At 46.4% G+C, this 20936-nt stretch overlaps 1 protein-coding gene across 5 annotated transcripts in view; it reads right to left on the bottom strand.

The window, feature by feature from the left end:
* The window catches only part of LOC119952464 (TOG array regulator of axonemal microtubules protein 1), a 173248-nt gene that overhangs the window by 98580 nt on the left and 53732 nt on the right, over positions 1-20936 (bottom strand). For 3 of the 5 annotated variants that reach the window (XM_038776256.1, XM_038776270.1, XM_038776264.1), the window contains exon 3: positions 6927-7067. The exons of the other annotated variants lie outside the window; for them this stretch is intronic. In XM_038776256.1, the coding sequence (XP_038632184.1) occupies positions 6927-7067 (141 nt within the window). The remainder of the gene's footprint in view (positions 1-6926; positions 7068-20936) is intronic. 5 annotated transcript variants of the gene reach the window in all.

Genomic DNA, 20936 nt, shown 5'->3' with positions numbered 1-20936 from the left:
CGCACCATTGACACATTGGCCGCCCAATAGTACCGCAAAAGGTTGGGCAGCGCCAGCCCGCCTCTATCCCTCCCTCGCTCCAGGAACACCCTCTTCACTCTCCGAGTCCCATGTGCCCACACAAAGCTCAAGATACTGCTAGTCACTCTCCTAAAGAAGGCCCTGGGGATGAAGGTGGGCAGGCACTGAAAGAGGAACAAGAACCTCGGAAGCACCGTCATTTTGACGGACTGCACCCTCCACGCCAACGACAATGGCAGCATGTCCCACCTCTTGAACTCCTCCTCCATCTGATCTACAAGTCTGGTGAAATTATGTTTGTGAAGAGTCCCCCAGTCCCTGGCCACCTGCACCCCCAGGTACCTAAAGCTCTCCCCTGCCCGCCTAAGCGGGAGCCTACCAATTCCTTCCTCCTGGTCTCCAGGGTGCACCACAACCACCTCACTCTTGCCTAAATTTAGTTTATAACCTGAAAAGGTCTCAAACTCAGCTAGCAGCTCCATCACCCCCGGCATCCCTCCCACCGGGTCCGCCACATACAGTAACAGGTCATCGGCATACAACGACACCCTATGTTCCTCCCCACCTCGCACCAAACCTCTCCACCTCTCTGAATCCCTCAACGCCATCGCTAGCGGCTCGATTGCCAGTGCAAACAACAAGGGGGACAGGGGGCAACCCTGCCTGGTCCCTCAGTAAAGCCGGAAGTACTCCGACCTCCTCCCATTCATATAGCAGCCTCACCCATCTAATACACACTAGCAAGTACCACCTTCTCTCCTTGTAGCCTGCCCCTAACCATAACATACCTACCACCCTTATCCGCCACCACCTCCGATGCCTCAACCGACACATTTTTCCCCACCAGAATCGCCACTCCCCGGTTCTTCACATCCAACCCAGAGTGGAAAACCTGCCCCACCCATCCCTTCCTCAGACGGACCTGGTCCGCCACCTTCAGGTGAGTCTCCTGAAGCATTGCCACATCTGCCTTTAGCCCCTTCAGATGAGCAAGTACCCTCGACCGCTTCACCGGCCCATTCAATCCTCTCGCATTCCAGGTGACCAACCGGATCAGAGGGCATCCCGCCCCCCTCCCCCGTCGACTAGCCATAGCCCGTCGACTGCCCCCCCCAGGCCAACACCCCCTGCCCGACCCAGTCCCCACAGCGACAACACCTCACCTCTATCCCCCCGGCCCCCACCAGCTCCTTCCTGACCCTACCAGCAACAACCCAGTATTCCCCTTTCCCCCCCTCCCTTCCCCCCCAGGCTAGGAACCCTCCTAGCCGCAAACCGTCCTCCATTGTACTTCCGTGGGTCAGCTAACTTCTGCTGACCCCGGAAACTCCCGCCAATAACCCGACCCCTCCCAAAGTGGGATCATCCCCCAATCTATCCCTCCTCCAGGCACCGCTCCAGCGCGGGGAAGAACCAGTTAAGGCCCCGCCTCCCCCCGTCATCGTCTCCACCCCCGCAGCACGGGAAACCAGAGGAAAGTTCGCGCTTTCGCACTGCCCCACAACACCCTTCTGACGCAGCTCCCAAATACCAGCCCCACTCCATACCCTCAACCCGACATAGAATTCCACAAACCCCCCAACCCTCCCCGCAAGATACAAAACTCAAACAGTGCCCCACAGCAAAAAATAAACATAACAGAACACCCCCATAAATAACCATATCAAAATTGCAAAAGTACAGAAAAAGAGAACACAGCAACAGCAGAATCCAGCAATAAAGTATTACAACCGACCCCGCAACCCCCAACCCCTAGTTCAAGTCCAGTTTCTCCGTCCGCACGAAGGCCCACACCTCCTCCGGGGAATCGAAATAATAATGCCGGTCCGAATAAGTTACCCACAGGCGCGCAGGCTGCAACATTCCGAACTTTATCTTTTTCTTGTAAAGCACCTCTTTAGTCCGATTAAACCCGGACCGCCGCTTAGCCACCTCCGCACTCCAATCCTGGTAGATCCGTACTACCCCATTCTCCCAATTGCTGCTCTTCACCTTCTTGGCTCAGCGCAGCACACACTCCCGATCACTGAACCGGTGGAACCTCACCAGCACCGCACGCGGGGGGTTCATTCTCCTTAGGCCTCCTGGCCAGTACTCTTGTGTGCTCCCTCCAGCTCCAAGGGTAGATGGAAAGACCCGGCCCCCACTAGCGAGTTCAGCATCGTAGCCACGTAGGTTGTCAGGTCCGACCCCTCCAGCCCCTCCGCAAGGCCCAAGATCCGCAGATTTTTCCGCCTCATGCGGTGATCAAGCTCCTCGAAGCATTCCTGCCACTTCTTGTGGAGTGCCTCGTGTCCCTCCACCTTACTCACGAGGATCCCGGCCTCCTCCTCTCGTTCAGTGGCCTGCGTCTGCAACTCCTTGATGGCAGCACCCTGGGTCGCCTGAATCTCCGAGAGCCTTCTGTTCGTTTCCTGCAGAGAACTCAGTACCTCAGCCTTGTAGTCTGCAAAACAGCGCAGGAGAGCAGCTTGTTGCTCCAGGGCCCACTGCTTCCACTCCTCTGGAGCTCCGCCGGCCGCCATCGTGGATTCCTTCCCCTGTTTTTTCTGGGGAGCTGCTGCCGTTTTTTCCCCTTTCCACTCCGAGTTCGAGTCATGGACTGCGGGGAAAGTCGATCAGCACACCTTCTCCCACCGGGAGACGTCGAAAAATTTCCGTTTTGGGCTCTAAAAAGAGCCGAAAAGTCCGTTTAAAATGGGAGCTCCCAAATGTGCGGCTTCCTACGTCATCGCCGCCACCGGAAGTCTACCTCAAAGAATTCTAATAACTTTGTCAGGCATGATTTCCCCTGGATGAAACTATGTGACTGCTTGATTATATTGTGTATTTCTAAATGCTATTACATTCTTTAAAATGGATTCTAACATTTTCCTAATGACAGGTGTTAAGCTAACTGGCCTACAATTAACTGTTTTTTGTCTCCCTCCCTTTTTGAATAGAGGTGTTACATTTCCAGGATTTAAGGATTCTTGGAAGATTACTACCAGTGCATCCACTATCTCGATACCTACTTCCTTTGATATCCCAGGATGCAACCAGGGGACTTATCGCTTTTTGGCCCCATTAGTTACCCTAGTATTTTTTCTCTAGTAACAGTTATTCTATTTGTTTCCTCCTGCCCCCATTATTGCACTTTGATTATTTTGTACTTATGGATTGTTATTAGAATCTTCTATTGTAAAGACTGACACAAAGTATTTATTTAACTCCTCTGCCATTTCTTGACTCCCATTATTGTTTCCCCAGTCTCATTCTTTAAGAGGACTTTGTTCACTTTGGGCTCTTTCTTCCTTTTTATATATTTAAAGAAGCTCTTGCTGCCGGTTTTTATATCATTTGCTAGTTTACCATCAGAGTTTATCTTTCCCCCCATTATTATTATTTTTGGTCATCGTTTGTTGGTTTTAAAAAATTTCCCAATCCTCTGGCTTACCACTAATTGTTGTCACATGGTATGTTTTTTTCTTTCGGTTTAATACTATCTGTAACTTCTTTCATTAACCATGGTTCGTTTATCGCCTTCCTAGGATCTTTCCTCCTCACTGAGATTTGATTTGATTTGGTTTATTTATTGTCAGATGTACCGAAGTACAGTGAAAAGTATTTTTCTGCAGCCAAGGAAACGTACACAGTACAAACACGGTAGACAAAAACAAAATTTGTTGTGAGTCATGAACTATTTTCATAAACATCTGCCATTGCTGATCAACTGTCATTTCTGCTAAACTCTTGTCCCACTCCGCTCCAGCCAGCTGCCTGATTCCTTTATAATTATCCTTATTTAAGTTTAGCAGAGTTGTTTCTGATCCAGGTTTCTACAAGTGACTACACTTCAAAAAGTACTTAATTGGTTGTAAAGCACATGGGTCCTCCTGAGATCTTGAAAGGCACTATACATAAATGCAAGTCTCTCTCTTTATTGACTCCTTTATACGATAAAACATAAAATAGTTTTCATAAAATTATTTAACTCTTCTATTACTCTGCCTCTGAGAACTTGTTCCAGTTCAGATATGGCTCTGTATGCAAATGGTGATCTCAAAACTAGATATAGCTACCTCACTAAACCATGATGTTAAATGTCTTTCGAGACTTACAGTAGTGTAATTTAAAACATATTAAGGTTATGATACTACAGTAAAATTAATCTACAGTATCCCAACTTGCTGAACTTGATTATATCAAAAAGGTAAGCAGAAGAGTCTAAACTCATTACAATTTCTGACATTATCCTGTTTTTATAGCTTTTTAAAAAAAATAATTGTTATTGAAATATTTTGTATTTATATAACAACGAACTGCAATAAAATACCAACAATAATTCATAAACATTCACCCAACCTCAATGAACAAAACATATTAACAAATTAAATTAACGCAATATTAAGTTAAATAACCATAGAAAAAAATAGAGAAAATAAAGAACACCCACCCCCCCCACCCCCCCCCCCCCCCCCGTTGCTGCTGCTATTGACCAAGATACCTATCTTTGAGTCAGAAAGTCCAGAAAAGGCTGCCACCTTTTATAGAACCCTTGTACTGATCCTCTCAGGGCAAATTTGACCCTCTCCAATTTTATAAAACCCGCCATGTCACTGATCCAGGTCTCCACACTTGGGGGCCTCGCATCCTTCCACTGCAGCAAGATCCTCCTCCGGGCTACTAGGGACACAAAGGCCAAAACACCGGCCTCTTTCGCCTCCTGCATTCCCGGCTCCGCCGCAACACCAAAAATCACGAGTCCCCAACCTGGTTTGACCCTGGGTCCAAGCACCCTCGACACCGTCCTCGCCACCCACTTCCAGAATTCTTCCAGTGCCGGGCATGCCCAGAACATATGGGCATGATTCGCTGGACTCCCCGAACATCTGGTGCACCTGTCCTCACCCCCAAAGAACCTACTCATCCGAGTCACAGACATATGGGCCCGATGCAGCACCTTAAATTGGATGAGACTAAGCCTCACACATGAAGAGGAAGAGTTAACCCTCTCCAAGGCATCCGCCCAAGTCCCATCCTCTATCTGCTCCCCTAGTTCCCCCTCCCATTTAGCTTTCAGCTCCTCCACTGACGACTCCTCCACCTCCTGCATTACCTTATAAATGTCAGACACCTTCCCCTCTCCGACCCACACCCCCGAAAGCACTCTGTCCATCGCCCCCCGCGAGGGCAGCAAAGGAAATTCCTCCACCTGTCGTCTAGCAAACGCGTTTACCTGCAAGTATCTGAACATGTTCCCTTGGGGGAGCCCAAATTTATCTTCCAATTCCACCAGGTCCGCAAACCTCCCACCAATAAACAGGTCCCTCAATTTACTGATGCCCACCCTATGCCACCCCCTAAAGCCCCCATCAGTGTTCCCCGGGATGAACCGATGATTTACACCTAATGGAGCCCCCCGTTTCCCCCCATGCCGTCTCCACTGTCCCCAGATTCTTAGGGTCGCCGCCACCACCGGGCTCGTGGTATACCTCTTAGGAGAGAGCGGCAACGGCGCCGTTACCAAGGCACCCAGGCTCGTACCTCTACAAGACACCATCTCCATTCTTTTCCACGCCGCCCCCCCCCCCCCGCACCCATTTATGCACCATTGACACATTGGCCGCCCAATAGTACCGCAAAAGGTTGGGCAGCGCCAGCCCGCCTCTATCCCTCCCTAGCTCCAGGAAAACCCTCTTCACTCTCGGAGTTCCATGTGCCCACACAAAGCTCAAAATACTGCTAATCACCCTCCTAAAGAAGGCCCTGGGGACGAAGATGGGCAGGCACTGAAAGAGGAACAAGAACCTCGGAAGCACCGTCATTTTGACGGACTGCACCCTCCACGCCAACGACAATGGCAGCATGTCCCACCTTTTGAACTGCTCCTCCATCTGATCCACAAGCCTGGTGAAATTACGCTTGTGAAGAGTCCCCCAGTCCCTGGCCACCTGCACCCCCAGGTACCTAAAACTCTCCTCTGCCCTCTTAAGCGGGAGCCTACCAATTCCTTCCTCCTGGTCTCCAGGGTGCACCACAAACATCTCACTCTTGCCTAGATTTAGTTTATAGCCTGAAAAGTTCCCAAACTCAACTAGCAGCTCCATCACCCCTGGCATCCCTCCCACTGGGTCCGCCACATACGGTAGCAGGTCATCGGCATACAACGACACCCTATGTTCCTCCCCACCCCGCACCAAACCCCTCCACCTTCCTGAATCCCTCAACGCCATCGCCAACGGTTCGATTACCAATGCAAACAACAAGGGGGACAGGGGGCAACTCTGCCTGGTCCCTCGGTAAAGCCGGGTGTACTCCGACCTCCACCCATTCGTGGCCACACGCGCCATCGGGGTCTCATACAGTAGCCTCACCCATCTAATAAATCCTTCACCAAATCCAAACCTCCCCAACACCTCCCACAAGTACCCCCACTCCACCCTATCGAAGGCCTTCTCCGCATCCAGCGCCACCACTATCTCAGCCTCCCCCTCAATCGCCGGCATCATGATGACATTCAACAACCTCCGCACATTCGTGTTCCGCTGCCTTCCCTTAACAAAACCTGTCTGGTCCTCGTGTACAACCCCTGGCACACAGTCCTCTATCCTGGTGGCCAGGATCTTTGCCAGCACCTTTGCATCCACATTAAGGAGAGATATGGGCCTGTACGAACCACACTGCTGGGGGTCCTTGTCCCTCTTTAAGATGAAAGAAATCAGCGCCCGCGACATCGTCGGGGGCAAAGTCCCCCCCTCCCATGCCTCATTAAGTGCTTTTGTGGTTTACATCACATCACATATTTCCTTGACATGATACTGGTTTGTCACATACTACAGATAGGATGCTACATGAGGATAGCGCACAAGCTATTAAAAGGAATTTGAGCCAATTAGAATTAGTAATTAATAAATAATGGATACCTTTGTCCTGCGACAACTGTTTTCCATTTCCTAAAAATTGTAGATTAGATTCCACACTATTACTTTGCATGTTTAACATTCTGGAGGAGCCAAACGGTATCCTCCTGATTAAAGCTCGAGACTGAAGCGGTTCTCCAAATCCTAGTAATAAAAAGGAAGTAATGTTATTTTTAGCAATTATCTATAGCATTAGCATTCATTTATTTTGTTCTGAGATTGGAATTTTTAAGATTAAATCATTGTACTTGCCACAGTAATAAAATGGGGGCTCCTGTTTCCATTATTGAACAGAAATAAGTTCATTTTTAAAAAAACTGAAATTGAATTTTTTTTCGGGATTTATTTCAAGAAAAAGCACTCATCATGATATACCATTCCCTGGCTAACACATCAGGCCAGAAAAAGGCCCTGTAACTTACCATCATGCTACTGCAAAACAAAAATCCTGCATTTGGAAGACAAGGAGAATGGCCTGGAGGGCGATTGGTACTCCTGGATTCATTCTCCATGGCAATGCCCAGATCAATCACAGCCGATGAACCTGATTTGACTTTAAACAAAAACGGCTGATAAATGTTTCCTGGCATAGATTCTAAGGCATCGCCTCTGCCGGAATCCACTTGCCAACCAATCAGCAGTCTCTTTTCATACAGTATAAATTATTCTCTTTACACTTGCAAATTTGTCCTCATGAGTGCAAGCCAAAAATCTTCAACAGCATATCTCTTTTCTCAGCAATACTTTCTTAACGTATCCACCAACCCACCCCCCCCCCCCTTCCCCTCTCCCCCCCTCCCCCCCAGCACCGTGGTCCTTTACAGGATGCAAGGAAAGGAGGATTTTAACAAATAAAACCAGGAGCCTGATGTGCAAATGGCCAGTGGCTGATTATCAAATCCTGTTTATAAAATGAGCCTCTTAAAAAATAATCTACAGGTTGCAGTAATGTTATTAAAAGCCTAGGTTAAGGTACAGATATATTTTATAGAATCATTGAATTTACAGTGCAGTAATATTTTTATAAATCATGGGTTAAGATAAAGTTAAAATGTCTGGAAAACATGCAAATAAGATGTTGTAAAACGAGGTCTTCATCCATTCCAACCATGTAATTATTTACCTATCTAGGGCTAATGGAATTGTGTTATAGAAAGAAGATTCCCTGAGGTTTCGGTAGCACAGTGGTTAGCATAGCTGCTTCATAACGCCAGGGTCCCAGGTTCAATTCCCGGTTTCGGTCACTGTGCGGAGTCTGCACGTTCTCCCTGTGTCTGTGTGGGTTTCCTCTGATTTACTCCCACAATTGGCAGCACGGTAGCATAGTGGTTAGCATCAATGCTTCACAGCTCCAGGGTCCCAGGTTCGGTTCCCGGCTGGGTCACTGTCTGTGCGGAGTCTGCACGTCCTCCCCGTGTGTGCGTGGGTTTCCTCCGGGTTCTCCGGTTTCCTCCCACAGTCCAAAGATGTGCAGGTTAGGTGGATTGGCCATGCTAAATTGCCCGTAGTGTCCTAAAAAGTAAGGTTAAGGGGGAGGTTGTTGGGTTACGGGTATAGGGTGGATACGTGGGTTTGAGTAGGGTGATCATTGCTCGGCACAACATCGAGGGCTGAAGGGCCTGTTCTGTGCTGTACTGTTCTAAATTCTAAATTCTAAAGTCCCGAAAGACGTGCTTGTTAGGTAAATTGGACATTTTAAATTCTCCATCAGTGTACCCGAACAGGCACCGGAGTTTGGCGAATAGGGGCTTTTCACAGTAACTTCATTGCAGTGTTAATGTAAGTCTATTTGTGACAATAATAATAAAGATTATTAATTGAGAGGTTGCGTTAGCCTTAGTTAGATGGTAATAAGGCAGTTAGTGGGATAGAGGTTACATAATTAATGGGAGGAGCCAGGTCTGCATCAAGCATTTTAGCTTTGAGTCTGCTAGGAGCTTTAAACTGAGCAACAGTTTTGCTAAAGGCTGTCAAGTTAAATAGTAGTCTGACACAGACAGAAGGATCTGCAGGCCGTTTCCTGAAAGTATCTCTCTCTTTCTTCAAGCAGTTCTTCCAATAAATCTTGATACAAGTGTTTTTTGACCCGTGATGGGCTTTGCTTAATTGGAGATAGAGAAGGTATAATAATAATAATAATAATTGCTTATTGTCACAAGTAGGCGTCAATGAAGTTACCGTGAAAAGCCCTTAGTTGCCACATTCCGGCGCCTGTAAGTGAGTAGTAAAAATGGTTTCACTGTTAATTGAAAAGCTATTTTCTGTGATGTCAGTGTGTTTTTTGTTAAATGGCTTATTGTCACGAGTAGGCTTCAATGAAGTTACTGTGAAAAGCCCCTAGTCACCACATTCCAGCGCCTGTCCGGGGAGGCTGGTACGGGAATCGAACCGCGCTGCTGGCCTGCATGGTCTGCTTTAAAAGCCAGCAATTTAGCAGAGTGAGCTAAACCAGTTTAATTCTGGTATTAAGAATAATGTTTTTAATCTATAATATAAAAGATATCCATTGGTCAGTGGAATCACTCCTGGAGTGAAATACCATTTCCTCACAGTTTAACAAAAAATGTTTGGGGTTCTTATCCAGTATCTGAGATCTTCGGCAGGACTCTTCAGAAACCGGCGGGGCGGGTAACACCGGAGCGAAGGAGTGGCGTGAACCACTCCAGCGTCGGGCCGCCCCCAAGGTGCGGAATCCTCCACACCTTCAGGGGCTAGGCCGGCGCCAGAGTGGTTTGCGCTGCGCTGACCGGCGTGGAAGGGCTTGGCGCCATGCCAATCGGCGCCGAAGGGCCTCTGCCGGCTGGCACGAGTTGGCGCATGCGCAGGAGCGCCAGCGTGTGCTGGCATCATCCCAGCGCATGAGCGGGGGGGGGGGTTCATCTCCGCGTCGGCCATCGCGGACCATTATACTGGCCGGCGCGGACAAATAGAGTGCCCCCACGGCACAGGCCCGCCCGCGGATCGGTGCGCTCCGATCACGGGCCAGGTCACCATGGAGGCACCCCATGGGGCCAGATCCCCCCCCCCCCCCCCCCCCCGGAAGGCCGCCCGTGGAGCCAGGTCCCGCCGGTAAGCACCTCTCGTAACATACGCCGGCGGGACCGGCCGAAAACGGGTGGCCACTCGGCTCATCGCAGGCTGGAGAATCGCCGGGGCTGCCGCTGCCAGCAACCGGCCCGGCGCGATTCCCGCCCCGCCAAATCCCCGCCGCCGGAGAATTCGGCAGCCGGCGGGGGCGGGATTCACGTGGCGAGGGTCGGAGAATCCCGCCCTTTAACAGGATTATATTTTACAATATGATGGCAGTAACCAACAAACCAGCTACGTCTGTTTAAAAAGCATAAAAATAATTGGTGGGATGTTGGCCTGTTTCTGAAGGGAGTTAATTTTTTTTTTAAAGCGCTTCAGTTTCAGTTCCACAAAGCTTATAGGAGACCCCATCTGAAGTAAGTGTTTGGTTTTGGGCATATCGTGGCTTAAAAGTTAAATTATGACATTGAGTTGTTTAAACTTTGCTTCTCTTCCTTTGCATTTAGATCAGGGGTGGGCAAACTTTTCCGTGCAAGGGCCACATTCAGAAATTCACAATTTTAAAGGGCCGCATAGTATATTAATTAATAGTCCCGGTTGTAACCAATTAGCGTGCGGCATATACCTCAGCGCTTCCCCCGGCGGCATCCTGCCTTTAGCCCTCTTTTTCTCTACTTTTCAAAAATGGCGCTTCACCCGGTTATGATTCTGGGCGCCTCATATAGAACATAGAACAGTACAGCACAGAACAGGCCCTTCGGCCCTCGATGTTGTGCCGAGCAATGATCACCCTACTCAAGTCAACGTATCCACCCTATACCAGTAACGCAAGAGCCCCCCCCACCATTAACCTTATTAAAAAAATATTAAACAATTAAAAAAATTTTTTTTTTTTTTTTTTTTTTTAAATTATTTTTTTTATTAATGGCTTGATCTTGGTGGGCCGCATAAAGACCTGCCGTAGTTTGCCCACCCCTGATTTAGATGCTTGTGGGATCATCGAATCAAGATGTTTAAAATTACAAAAGTGGTTTGGTAGAGTAGATACTGAAAAACCGATTCTTCTTGGCAGGTGGGGATGGGGGCTTGGGGAGGAATCCAGAACAAGGCAAGCATAATCTTACATTTAGTGGTAGGCCATTTAGAATTGAAATTGTCACAGAATAACAGAAAATACAGTGCGGAAGACGCCTTTTGGCCCATCAAGTCTGCACTGACACACGATAAACACCTGACCTAACTACCTAATCCCATTTGTCAACACTTGGCCCATAGCCTTGAATATTATTACTTGCCAAGTGCTTATCCAGTTACTTTGTAAAGGATGTGAGGCAACCCACCTCTACTATCCTCCCAGGCAGTACGTTCCACACTTGTCACCACGCTCTGGGCAAAAAGATTTTTCCTCACCTCCCTCCTAAACCTCCTGCCCCTCACCTTGAACTTGTGTCCCCTCATGACTAACCCTTCAACTGAAGAGAACAGCTGCTCCCTACCCACACTGTCCATGCCCCTCATAATCTTGTACACCTTGATCAGGATGCCCCTCAGTCTTCTCTGGTTCAACAAAAACAACTCAAGCCTATCCAACCTCTTCATAACTTAAATGTTCCATCCAAAGCAACATCCTGGTGAATCTCTTCTGCACCCACTCCAGTGCAATCACATCCTTCCTTAAATGTGACGACCAGAATGGGACATAGTACTCTAGTTGTGGCCTCACCAAAGTTCCAAACAACTCCAACACAACTGTCCTGCTTTTGTAATCTATGCCTATTTAAGAGGCATTTTATCGGGTATTTGCAAATATTGAACTAATTCCCCCCAAAATGCTGGGAGCATTGGAACAATTGAAACTTTGAAGTCTGAGATCGTTAAGATTTTTGATTAGGTAAGGGTATCAAGGAATGTGGAACACGGGTCAGTAAATTTAGATAAACTGAACTACACTTCAGCTATGACCTAATTGGCTGGTGGATCAGTCTTGAGGGGCTGAATGATCGAATCCTTTCCATATGCTCATCGTAGTTTCTAATTAACCTTTCAGCTTGCATCATAAAGAGTTGCTGTTCGTCTAAAACTGATTCAATCAAATGTTCTTTAGTTCTTGGTTATTTAGACTGCAATTCTCTCACCTAATTACCTCCAGCTTTCATGTCTACGATATACTGTACCTTCTAATTGTCTTTAGGTCAACTTGCATTGCAATGAGAAAACACATTTTTATTTTCACCACATCCACTGAATCATGGCACTGATTTCAGAACACATTTTTAAATAAGGTAAATTAGTAGCACCGTAGAATTTTACAATGTTTCAACATAAACCCTTATTCAGGGATGGCACGGTGGCACAGTGGTTAGCACTGCTGCCTCACAGCGCCGAGGACTGGGTTCAATTCTGGCCCCGGGTCAATGTCCTTGTGGAGTTTGCACAATCTTCCCGTACCTGTGTGGGTCTCACCCCCACAACCCAAAAAGATGTGCAGGGTAGGTGAATTGGCCACGTTAAATTGTCCCCTAATTGAAAAAAACAAATAGGGTACTCAAAATTTATTTGAAAAAATACCTATTCAGAATGATATTATACAATTAAAGACCATACAAGTATACTTTCAAATAACTTTTATGTACAGGACTGGCTAAAGTAAAGACTAACTATTAATACTGTAACTAACTCAACATTATCATCCATTTAATCACACAGTAAATCCATCTATAAGACAATGCGCTATTGCTAAAATCAAGCCTGGTCTTGCCCAGAATACCCATGCATCTTTTGTTAATGTTGCATATAATTCTTTTTCACCATGATGATTTGACATGATTAAGGCAACAAATGTCAAGTTTACTTTCATTGGACAACTCTCAATAGAAGGAAGGTTTCACTTAATCAATATTGTATATAAACAAGTTAAAGCAACTATTGATTTAATTTTTCAACATATTCTAATGCAGGTGTCCGAAATAATTATGACTAGAAAAATTCTCTCAACACTCAAGCAGTGGATGTAATCCTCATTTGAAGAAATCTAGTTCTTTTGGTGAAAATATACTATGGATGTCTCAATATTGCCTGTGTTATGTATCATGATATGCTGATCTATATAGATTGGCCATTAAATTGGCGACAACACTTCAAAAGTACTTAATTGGCTGTAATGCACTTTGGGGCACCCAAAGCTTGTGCCGGTGCAATATAAATACAAATCTTCATGGAGGCCCCGATACGGGGGAACCATCGGTTCGTCCCAGGGAGCATTGATGGTGGATTTCTGGGCTGGCACAGGGCAGGGGTTAGGAGGTTGAGGGACCTGTTTGTGGAGGGGAGGTTCGCGAGCTTCGGGGAGTTAGAGGGGAAGTTTGGGCTCCCCCCGGGGAACATGTTTCGGTACATGCAGGTTAGGGCGTTTGCCAGGCGGCAGATGGAGGGGTTCCCCTTGTTGCCCCCATGTGGGGTACGGGACAGGGTGCTCTCGGGGGTGTGGGTTGGAGGAGGGAGGATTTCGGACATATACAGGATAATGCAGGAGGTAGACGAGGCCTCGGTGGAGGAACTGAAGGGTAAATGGGAAGAGGAGCTGGGTGAGGAGATTGAGGAGGGGACGTGGGCGGATGCCCTGGAGAGAGTGAATTCCTCCTCTTCCTGTGCGAGGCTTAGCCTCATACAGTTCAAGGTGCTGCATAGGGCCCACATGACTGGGTCGAGGATGAGCAGGTTTTTCGGGGGCGAGGACAGGTGTGCTAGGTGCTCGGGGAGCCCAGCGAACCACGCCCATATGTTTTGGGCGTGCCCAGCATTGGGGGAGTTTTGGAAGGGGGTAGCAAGGACGGTGTCGAGGGTGGTGGGATCCAGGGTCGAGCCAGGCTGGGGACTAGCAATTTTTGGGGTGGCAGTGGAGCCGGGAGTGCAGGAGGCGATAGAGGCCGGTGTTCTGGCCTTTGCGTCCCTAGTAGCCCGGCGGAGGATCTTGCTCCAATGGAAGGATGCGAGGCCCCCAAGCATGGAGGCCTGGATCTCTGATATGGCGGGGTTCATTAAATTGGAGAGGGTGAAATTTGCCCTGAGGAGATCAGTACAAGGGGTTTTCAGGCGGTGGCAGCCTTTTCTGGACTTCCTGGCGGAAAGGTAGGGAAATAGGCCGATAGCAGCATCAGCCCGGGAAGGGGGGGGGGGGGGGGGGGGGGGGGGATTTGGGGGAGGGAGAACTGTGCACATGGGTTTGTGGAGGGTGCTATCTCTCTCTTTTTTGTTTTTTTCTGTTTTCGTTTTCTTTGTTTTTGTTCTTTCCTTTTGTTTGAAGTTGCTCTTGAAGCTGGGGGGTATTGTTCATGGGGTGTTGCCGCGGTTGTGTGTTAGTGGAGTTAAGATGTTTATATTTTGTATTTTGTAAAAATTTCAATAAAAATTATTTTAAAAAAAATAAATACAAATCTTCCTTTTAAAAAAGCACATTGCATTATTCTGTTGCTAAGCACACCCAAGGATAATTATGTGTGCAGCCCCACCCCCCACCCATACTTTAGCCTTCCCAGGATCAATTAGACTGTTTCTGGGGGCCAAAACAAATTCAAATAATTCAACAACAGAACACTATTTTATTTTTATTTTATTTGTTCATGGATGTGGGTGTTGCTGTGGCCAGCATTTCTTGCCATCCTTAAGGGCATTTAAGAGTCAACCATATTGTTGTGGACCTGAAGTCATATATAGGCCAGACCAGGTAAGGACGCCAGATTTCCTTCCCCAAAGGACATTAGTGAACATGATGGATGTTTATGACAAAAGACAATGTTTTCATGATCACCGTTAGACTTTTTAATTCCAGATTTTTATTTGAATTGAAATTCCACCATCTGCCATGGCAGCATTCTGATCCGGGTCCCCAGAGCATGATTGTGGGTCTCTGGATTAGTAGTCCAGCGACAATACCACAAGGTTACTGTCTCCCCTGTGGCTATGGAGAGCATTCTTTTTGTTCTTGGAATGTTACCTGCAGATTGGATTGGATTTATTTATTGTCACGTGTACCGAGGTACAGTGAAAAGTATTTTTCTGCGAGCATGAAAAAAAAATAAAATAAAAAGAAAATACATAATAGGGCAACACATGGTAAACAATGTAAATACATAGACATTGGCATCGGGTGAAGCCGACAGGAGTGTAGTATTAATCAGGTCAGTCCATAAGAGGGTCGTTTAAGAATTTGGTAACAGCAGGTTAGAAGCTGTTTTTGAATCTGTGCGTGTTCTCAGACTTTTGAAATCTGTATTATTTTTCTTTTAATGCTTTTGCCAAAAGTAATTTTAGTAATTCTGGCACAGAAGTTTGCAAAAAATTACACTCTTCAGTGTAGTTAGTTAATGTTCCTCCAAATTTCTATATAGGTTTTAGACAAAATATATTTCAGTAAGTAGAAACTATTAAAAGTATCAAAACTTTAGAATACTACTTAGTAATAGTATGAAAATTAATCTGTTAATAAAATCTTAAGACCGTAGGACATAGGGGCAGAATTAGGCTATTCGGCCCATCGAATCTCCTCCACTATTCAATCATGGCTGATATGTTTCTCATCCCCATTCTCCTGCCTTCTCCACGTAGCCCCTGATCCCCTTATTATCAAGAACCTATCTATATCTCTGTCTTAAAGACACTCAGTGAGTTTGACTCCACAGCCTTCTGCAGCAATGAGTCTCACAAATTCACCACCCTCTGGCTGAAGAAATTCCTCCTCATTTCTGTTTTAAAGGATCGTCCCTTCAGTCTGAGGCTGTGCCCTCAAGTTCTATGTTCTCTTACTAGTGGAAACATCCTCTCCATGTTCACTCTATCTAGGCTTCTCAGTATTCAGTAAGTTTCAATGAGATCCCCCCTCATCCTTCGAAACTCAATTGAGTACAGACCCAGAGTCCTCAACCTTGTCAATGAAATAAAGTTAAATATCTAGTTTGGCCAAGCCAACTAGTCATTTTAAATTCCATCAGAAGTGCTTCCCTCCAGGGGCAGCACGGTGGCACAGTGGTTAGCATTGTTGCCTCACGGGCGCCGAGGTCCCAGGTTCGATCCAGGCTCTGGGTCACTGTCCGTGTGGAGTTTGCACATTCTCCCCGTGTCTGCGTGGGTTTCGCCCCCATACCCCAAAGGTGTGCAGGATAGGTGTATTGGGCACGCTAAATTGGCCCTTAATTGGAAAAAATGAATTGGGTACTCTAAATTTTTAAAAAAGTGCTTTCCTCCAGAGCTCTAAGAAGAATCATAGTGACTCGAAATGTTAACTGTTTCTCTGTCCACAGATGCTGCCAGAGCTGGCGAATTTTTCCAGCATTTTCTGTTTTGATTTCCGATTTGCAGCACCCGCAGTATTTTGATTTTAATGGTATCAATGTACTGCAGGTAGAGCACAAAACATGTCATTACATAATTGGGAACAAGTAAGGCTGGATAAATCAGAGACAAAATAACAGTAGAAAACAATGCCCCGAGAATCACAGTGGCAAGGGGAAATCGACTAACTCTTACAGCGCAATTTGAACTTTTCTCGGGCAGCATGGTGGCGCAGTGGTTAGCATTGCTGCCTCATGGCGCTGAGGTCCCAGGTTCGATCCCGGCTCTGGGTCACTGTCTATGTGGAGTTTGCACATTCTCCCCGTGTTTGCATGGGTTTCACCCCCCACAACCCAAAGATGTGCAGGGTATTTTAAAAATAAAAAAAAAACAAAGTCCAAGTTATTTTCAAAATCTCCACATTAAAGCACTTTTAGGTGATTTTCTGATTTGTCAATCTATACAGTAGCTGTATTTTTCTGATTCTATCATCTGTATAAGTACATTTCACTTCTGACTTTTGCAGAGCAAGGAAGAACAAAATGGGATTTTGTTTTGCATTGGATGGATTTTAAAACATCAAGCAAGGAAAGGGTTTAGGATATCTGAATAGCTTATTGTTGTTACAGATGAAATAGACTTTCAATGAAAAACAGCATGCAGTTCATTCACATTTTAGATAACACACCATCCCTGGTAATTTGGTTTTCCATATCCCACATGTCTGGACTTACAGAATATTTCCCATTGAAACCCCAAAACAGAATGAATCACAGCCTCAGTGCTCTAACTGGATTTATGTTATTTACAGAATGGCCAGAATTTAGCATTGCTTGTGTGGGCACCTGGCACTCCTGACAGTGTTAAATAGGGCAAGACGATGTCGGGAAGGGCTACTGACATCATCGCGTCGCATCCTGAGATTACATTAGGAGCATTTGTGCGCGAATGTCAATTAAAGGCCAGAGTAAAGCAATTAAAAGGTCAATCAATAGCAATTTTGAAAGGCCCGTTCAGTTTTATGGTCAGCGCAAAGGCAAAACAGGCAGGTGGGGATTGTATATTTTCAACTTCCTTCATTAAGGGTAGTATAAAATGTTCAGAAGGAAAGGAGAAGTAAGGAGTTTGAAGTTTAGGATTTAGGAGTTTAGAAGTGAGTGTATGTCTGGGCATTATTGATTAATTAGTGAGGCATTCTTTAATTTCCTATGTGGTTTAGGAGGTTTAAATCATTTGAGGCTTTTCCAGACAGACCTATCATAATAAAGGTTAATCTTCTGCAAAGTACACAATAAAAAATGGATATTGTTAGTTCAGGAAGGAAGGCAGAGGAGGCCAATTGGCTGCAGACAGCATCAAACCCTCAAAATCAAGAAGTACAACCTGAAGGGGTCGAAGGCCAGCAATCCTTGAATGGAAGATGGTGTAGAAGGCACCAATACCTTGGCAGAAGAATTCCAGGTACTTTGAGATGACAAAGGTCCAGTGCAGGAGGAGGAACCAGTTCTAAAGGGAGACAGTAACCTCAGTACAATAGGCCCCGAGATAGCGCAGTGGGCTAAACAGCTGGCTTGTAATGCAGAACAAGGCCAGCAGCGCAGGTTCAATTCCCGTACCAGCCTCCCCGAACAGGCGCTGGAATGTGGCGACTAGGGGCTTTTCGCAGTAACTTCATTGAAGCCCACTGGTGACAATAGCGATTATTATGATCTTCCAGTGCCAGTGAAGCTAAAAGTAACTGTTTCCCTTAAGTTTTATGTCTCAGGATTCATTCAGTTTGTTCCTTGGGTCTGGTGGAGATCTGTGTGCAGTGTCACAATCCGCAGCCTATGGCAGACACACAATTCATAATGGTCAACAACCTTCATACATTGCAAGACAGACAAGGACAGTCAGGCAGAGAGCTCCAGAGGATTTGCTACTATTGCAAGCTTCACAAGGATTTAAGGTGCCATTTATTGCACACATATGCCCATCAAAGTACCTCTGGAGAGCTGGGGGCCTTCGAAAATCATAAGGAGTTCCATTCTTCGCACATACAGTTAATATGTGATCAACAACAGCAGATCCTACAGGTTTGTGTTAGATATCCTGGGAGCTGCCATGGTTCAAAAATTCTCCTTCAATCCCACAAGCCAAGGCTGTTCATTCCCCCTGCACACTTGGATGGCTGGCTGCTGGGGAATAAAGAATATACCCTCAAAAGGTGGCTCATGACATCAATCAGATGTCCAAGAACGCCTGCAAAGGAGAATTACATCTGAACCATGCCTTCGTGCCCATCAATGAGAGGACAAGGGGCCTTCTGAAAATATGAGGTTTCATTGTCGGGACCACTCTGGAAGATTTCTGTCATGTCCTCTTGAACACGTGTCCCTCATCATGTTTGTGTGCTGTGTCCTGCACAATCTAGCTCCCACAAAGGATACGAGATGGAAGGTGAAGCAAGTGATGTACTTCCAGAACCTGCTAAGAAAGATTCTAGCACTGACTCGGAGGAAGAACCTGCTGAACCACAGGGTCATTATGATGATCAGGCAATGAGGCAGCATTTGGGAGCCAGGGGGGCTTTAATTCAAAGGAGTTTTCATTAGGCCTTCAAAGTGAAGACTTCAAATCTTTGAAAAGAACCAGTCACTTTATTGCTTGGAATTCACAATGTCACCTGGCACTATCTTCTCTTGTGCCTCCTTCTGAAAGACACTATCTTGTACAATCAACGTATTGTTCCTAGAAGTCTTACACCACCAAAATCACCTGATGAAGGAGCTGCCATCCGGGCCGGAGAATCGCCGGTCACCGTGAAAATCGTCGAGCGGCGATTCTCCGAGCGGGGGGTTGGGAGAATCGCGGGGGGTGCCAGGGCGGCGTGTCGTGATTCGCCCGGCCCTCCCGCGATTCTCCCACCCGGCGTGGGAAGCGGAGAATCGCGCCCAGTGATTTGGAACAAACATGTTGGACTTTAACCTGCTGTTGTAAGACTTCTTATTGTTCCTAGAATACATGAACTGCGGGCATTCAAGAATGCAGCACATCACCACTTTCTCAAAAGCAATTTAGGATGGGAAATAAATGCAGGCATTAGCACCCACATCCCGTGGATGATTCGCTTTTTTAAAAAAAGTTTCTCGTCGATCTCTGACAATTCCAAATATTTGACCACCTGTCATTAACCAGAGGAAATATTCCTTCCTTATTTCCTCACAAAATTCTTCATAATTAAAAAACGGATAGATTTCCTTCATCTTCTCTACTTTAGTAGAGACAGTCGCCATAACTGCAGTTTCTTATCCGTGGTATTATGCTGGTGAATCTATGGGATGAACATTTGATAGTTTTTAAGTTCTTTCTTTAGTGGAGCACCAAAAACTCCTTACATTTACTGACCTAATGATAGTCTTATACAAATCAATCATAACCTCTCTGTAAATTGAATCATAGAATTCCTACAGCACAGAAGGAGGCCATTTGGCCCTTTGGGTCTCCATTGACCCTCCGAAAGAGCACCCTATATCTGCCCAATCCCTTGTACCCCTACCTAACCTTTGGACACTTAGGGACAATTTAGCATAGCCAATGCTCCTAACCCACATACCTGTGAACTGTGGTAGGAAACCGGAGCACCTGGTGGACACCCATGCAGACACGGGGAGAATGTGCAAACTCCACACAGATAGTCACCTGAGGTAGGAATTGAACCCGGGTCCCTGGCGCTGTGAGGCACGGTGCTAACCACTGTGTAAACGTGTCCATACGAGGTCTGAACTTCCACCCTTAACCTTTCTGAAATCTCCCAACTCTTCTGATTTCCTCCACAAGACCTCCAATCTCCTCCTTAGTTTGGCAGAATCTTGTCTCCACATTCTGTTTTTGCCTAAGGCCTATCTCCTTGCCCCTACCCTCACCCGTTTCAATCTCTTGTTCCCTCATTTCCGTTCAGCCTATCCACCTGGCAGTCACGCCCGCTGCATTCAGGGAACTTGGATAAAATATGCTAATCAGGTCTGAAGTTAAATTCAGCAGACACTAAACATCAATTTTTTGGGGTTTCCTAACTCAAAGTAGCCATTCCTGCCCCACCTCCAAGTTAACATCCAACTGATTAAAGTGACACAAAGGGCTGGATGTCACATGTATTAATCATGCTTCAACAGTGAAAATAGAACATTAGAACGTAAGAAATAGGAACACGAGCAGAATCCATAGCCCTCTTGAGCCGACTACATAGCCCCCTCGAGCCTGCTCCAGTAATCATCACACTCATGTCTGATCCATTTTGGGCAGCACGGTGGCACAGTGGGTTAACCCTGCTGCCTCACGGTGCCGAGGTCCCAGGTTCGATCCCGGCGCTGGGTCACTGTCTGTGTGGAGTTTGCACATTCTCCCCATGTTTGCGTGGGTTTCGCCCCCACAACCCAAAGAAGTACAGGTTAGGTGGATTGGCCTTGCTAAATTGCCCCTTAATTGGAAAAAATGAATTGGGTACTCTTAACTTTAAAAAAAAGTCTGATCCATTTTAGATCAATTTTTATGCCTATTTCTCATATCAAATTTCTTTGAGACAGTAAAATTTCTCTCTATCAACCTTAAATATAGCATCCACAGCCTTCTGGGTAGAGAATTCCAAAGATTCACAATCCTATGACTGAAGAAATA

Source organism: Scyliorhinus canicula, chromosome 2 (assembly GCF_902713615.1).
Source record: "Scyliorhinus canicula chromosome 2, sScyCan1.1, whole genome shotgun sequence".
Taxonomy (NCBI): domain Eukaryota; kingdom Metazoa; phylum Chordata; class Chondrichthyes; order Carcharhiniformes; family Scyliorhinidae; genus Scyliorhinus; species Scyliorhinus canicula.
Note: the sequence above shows the minus strand (reverse complement) of the source record. Positions and strands in the feature narration are given on the sequence as shown.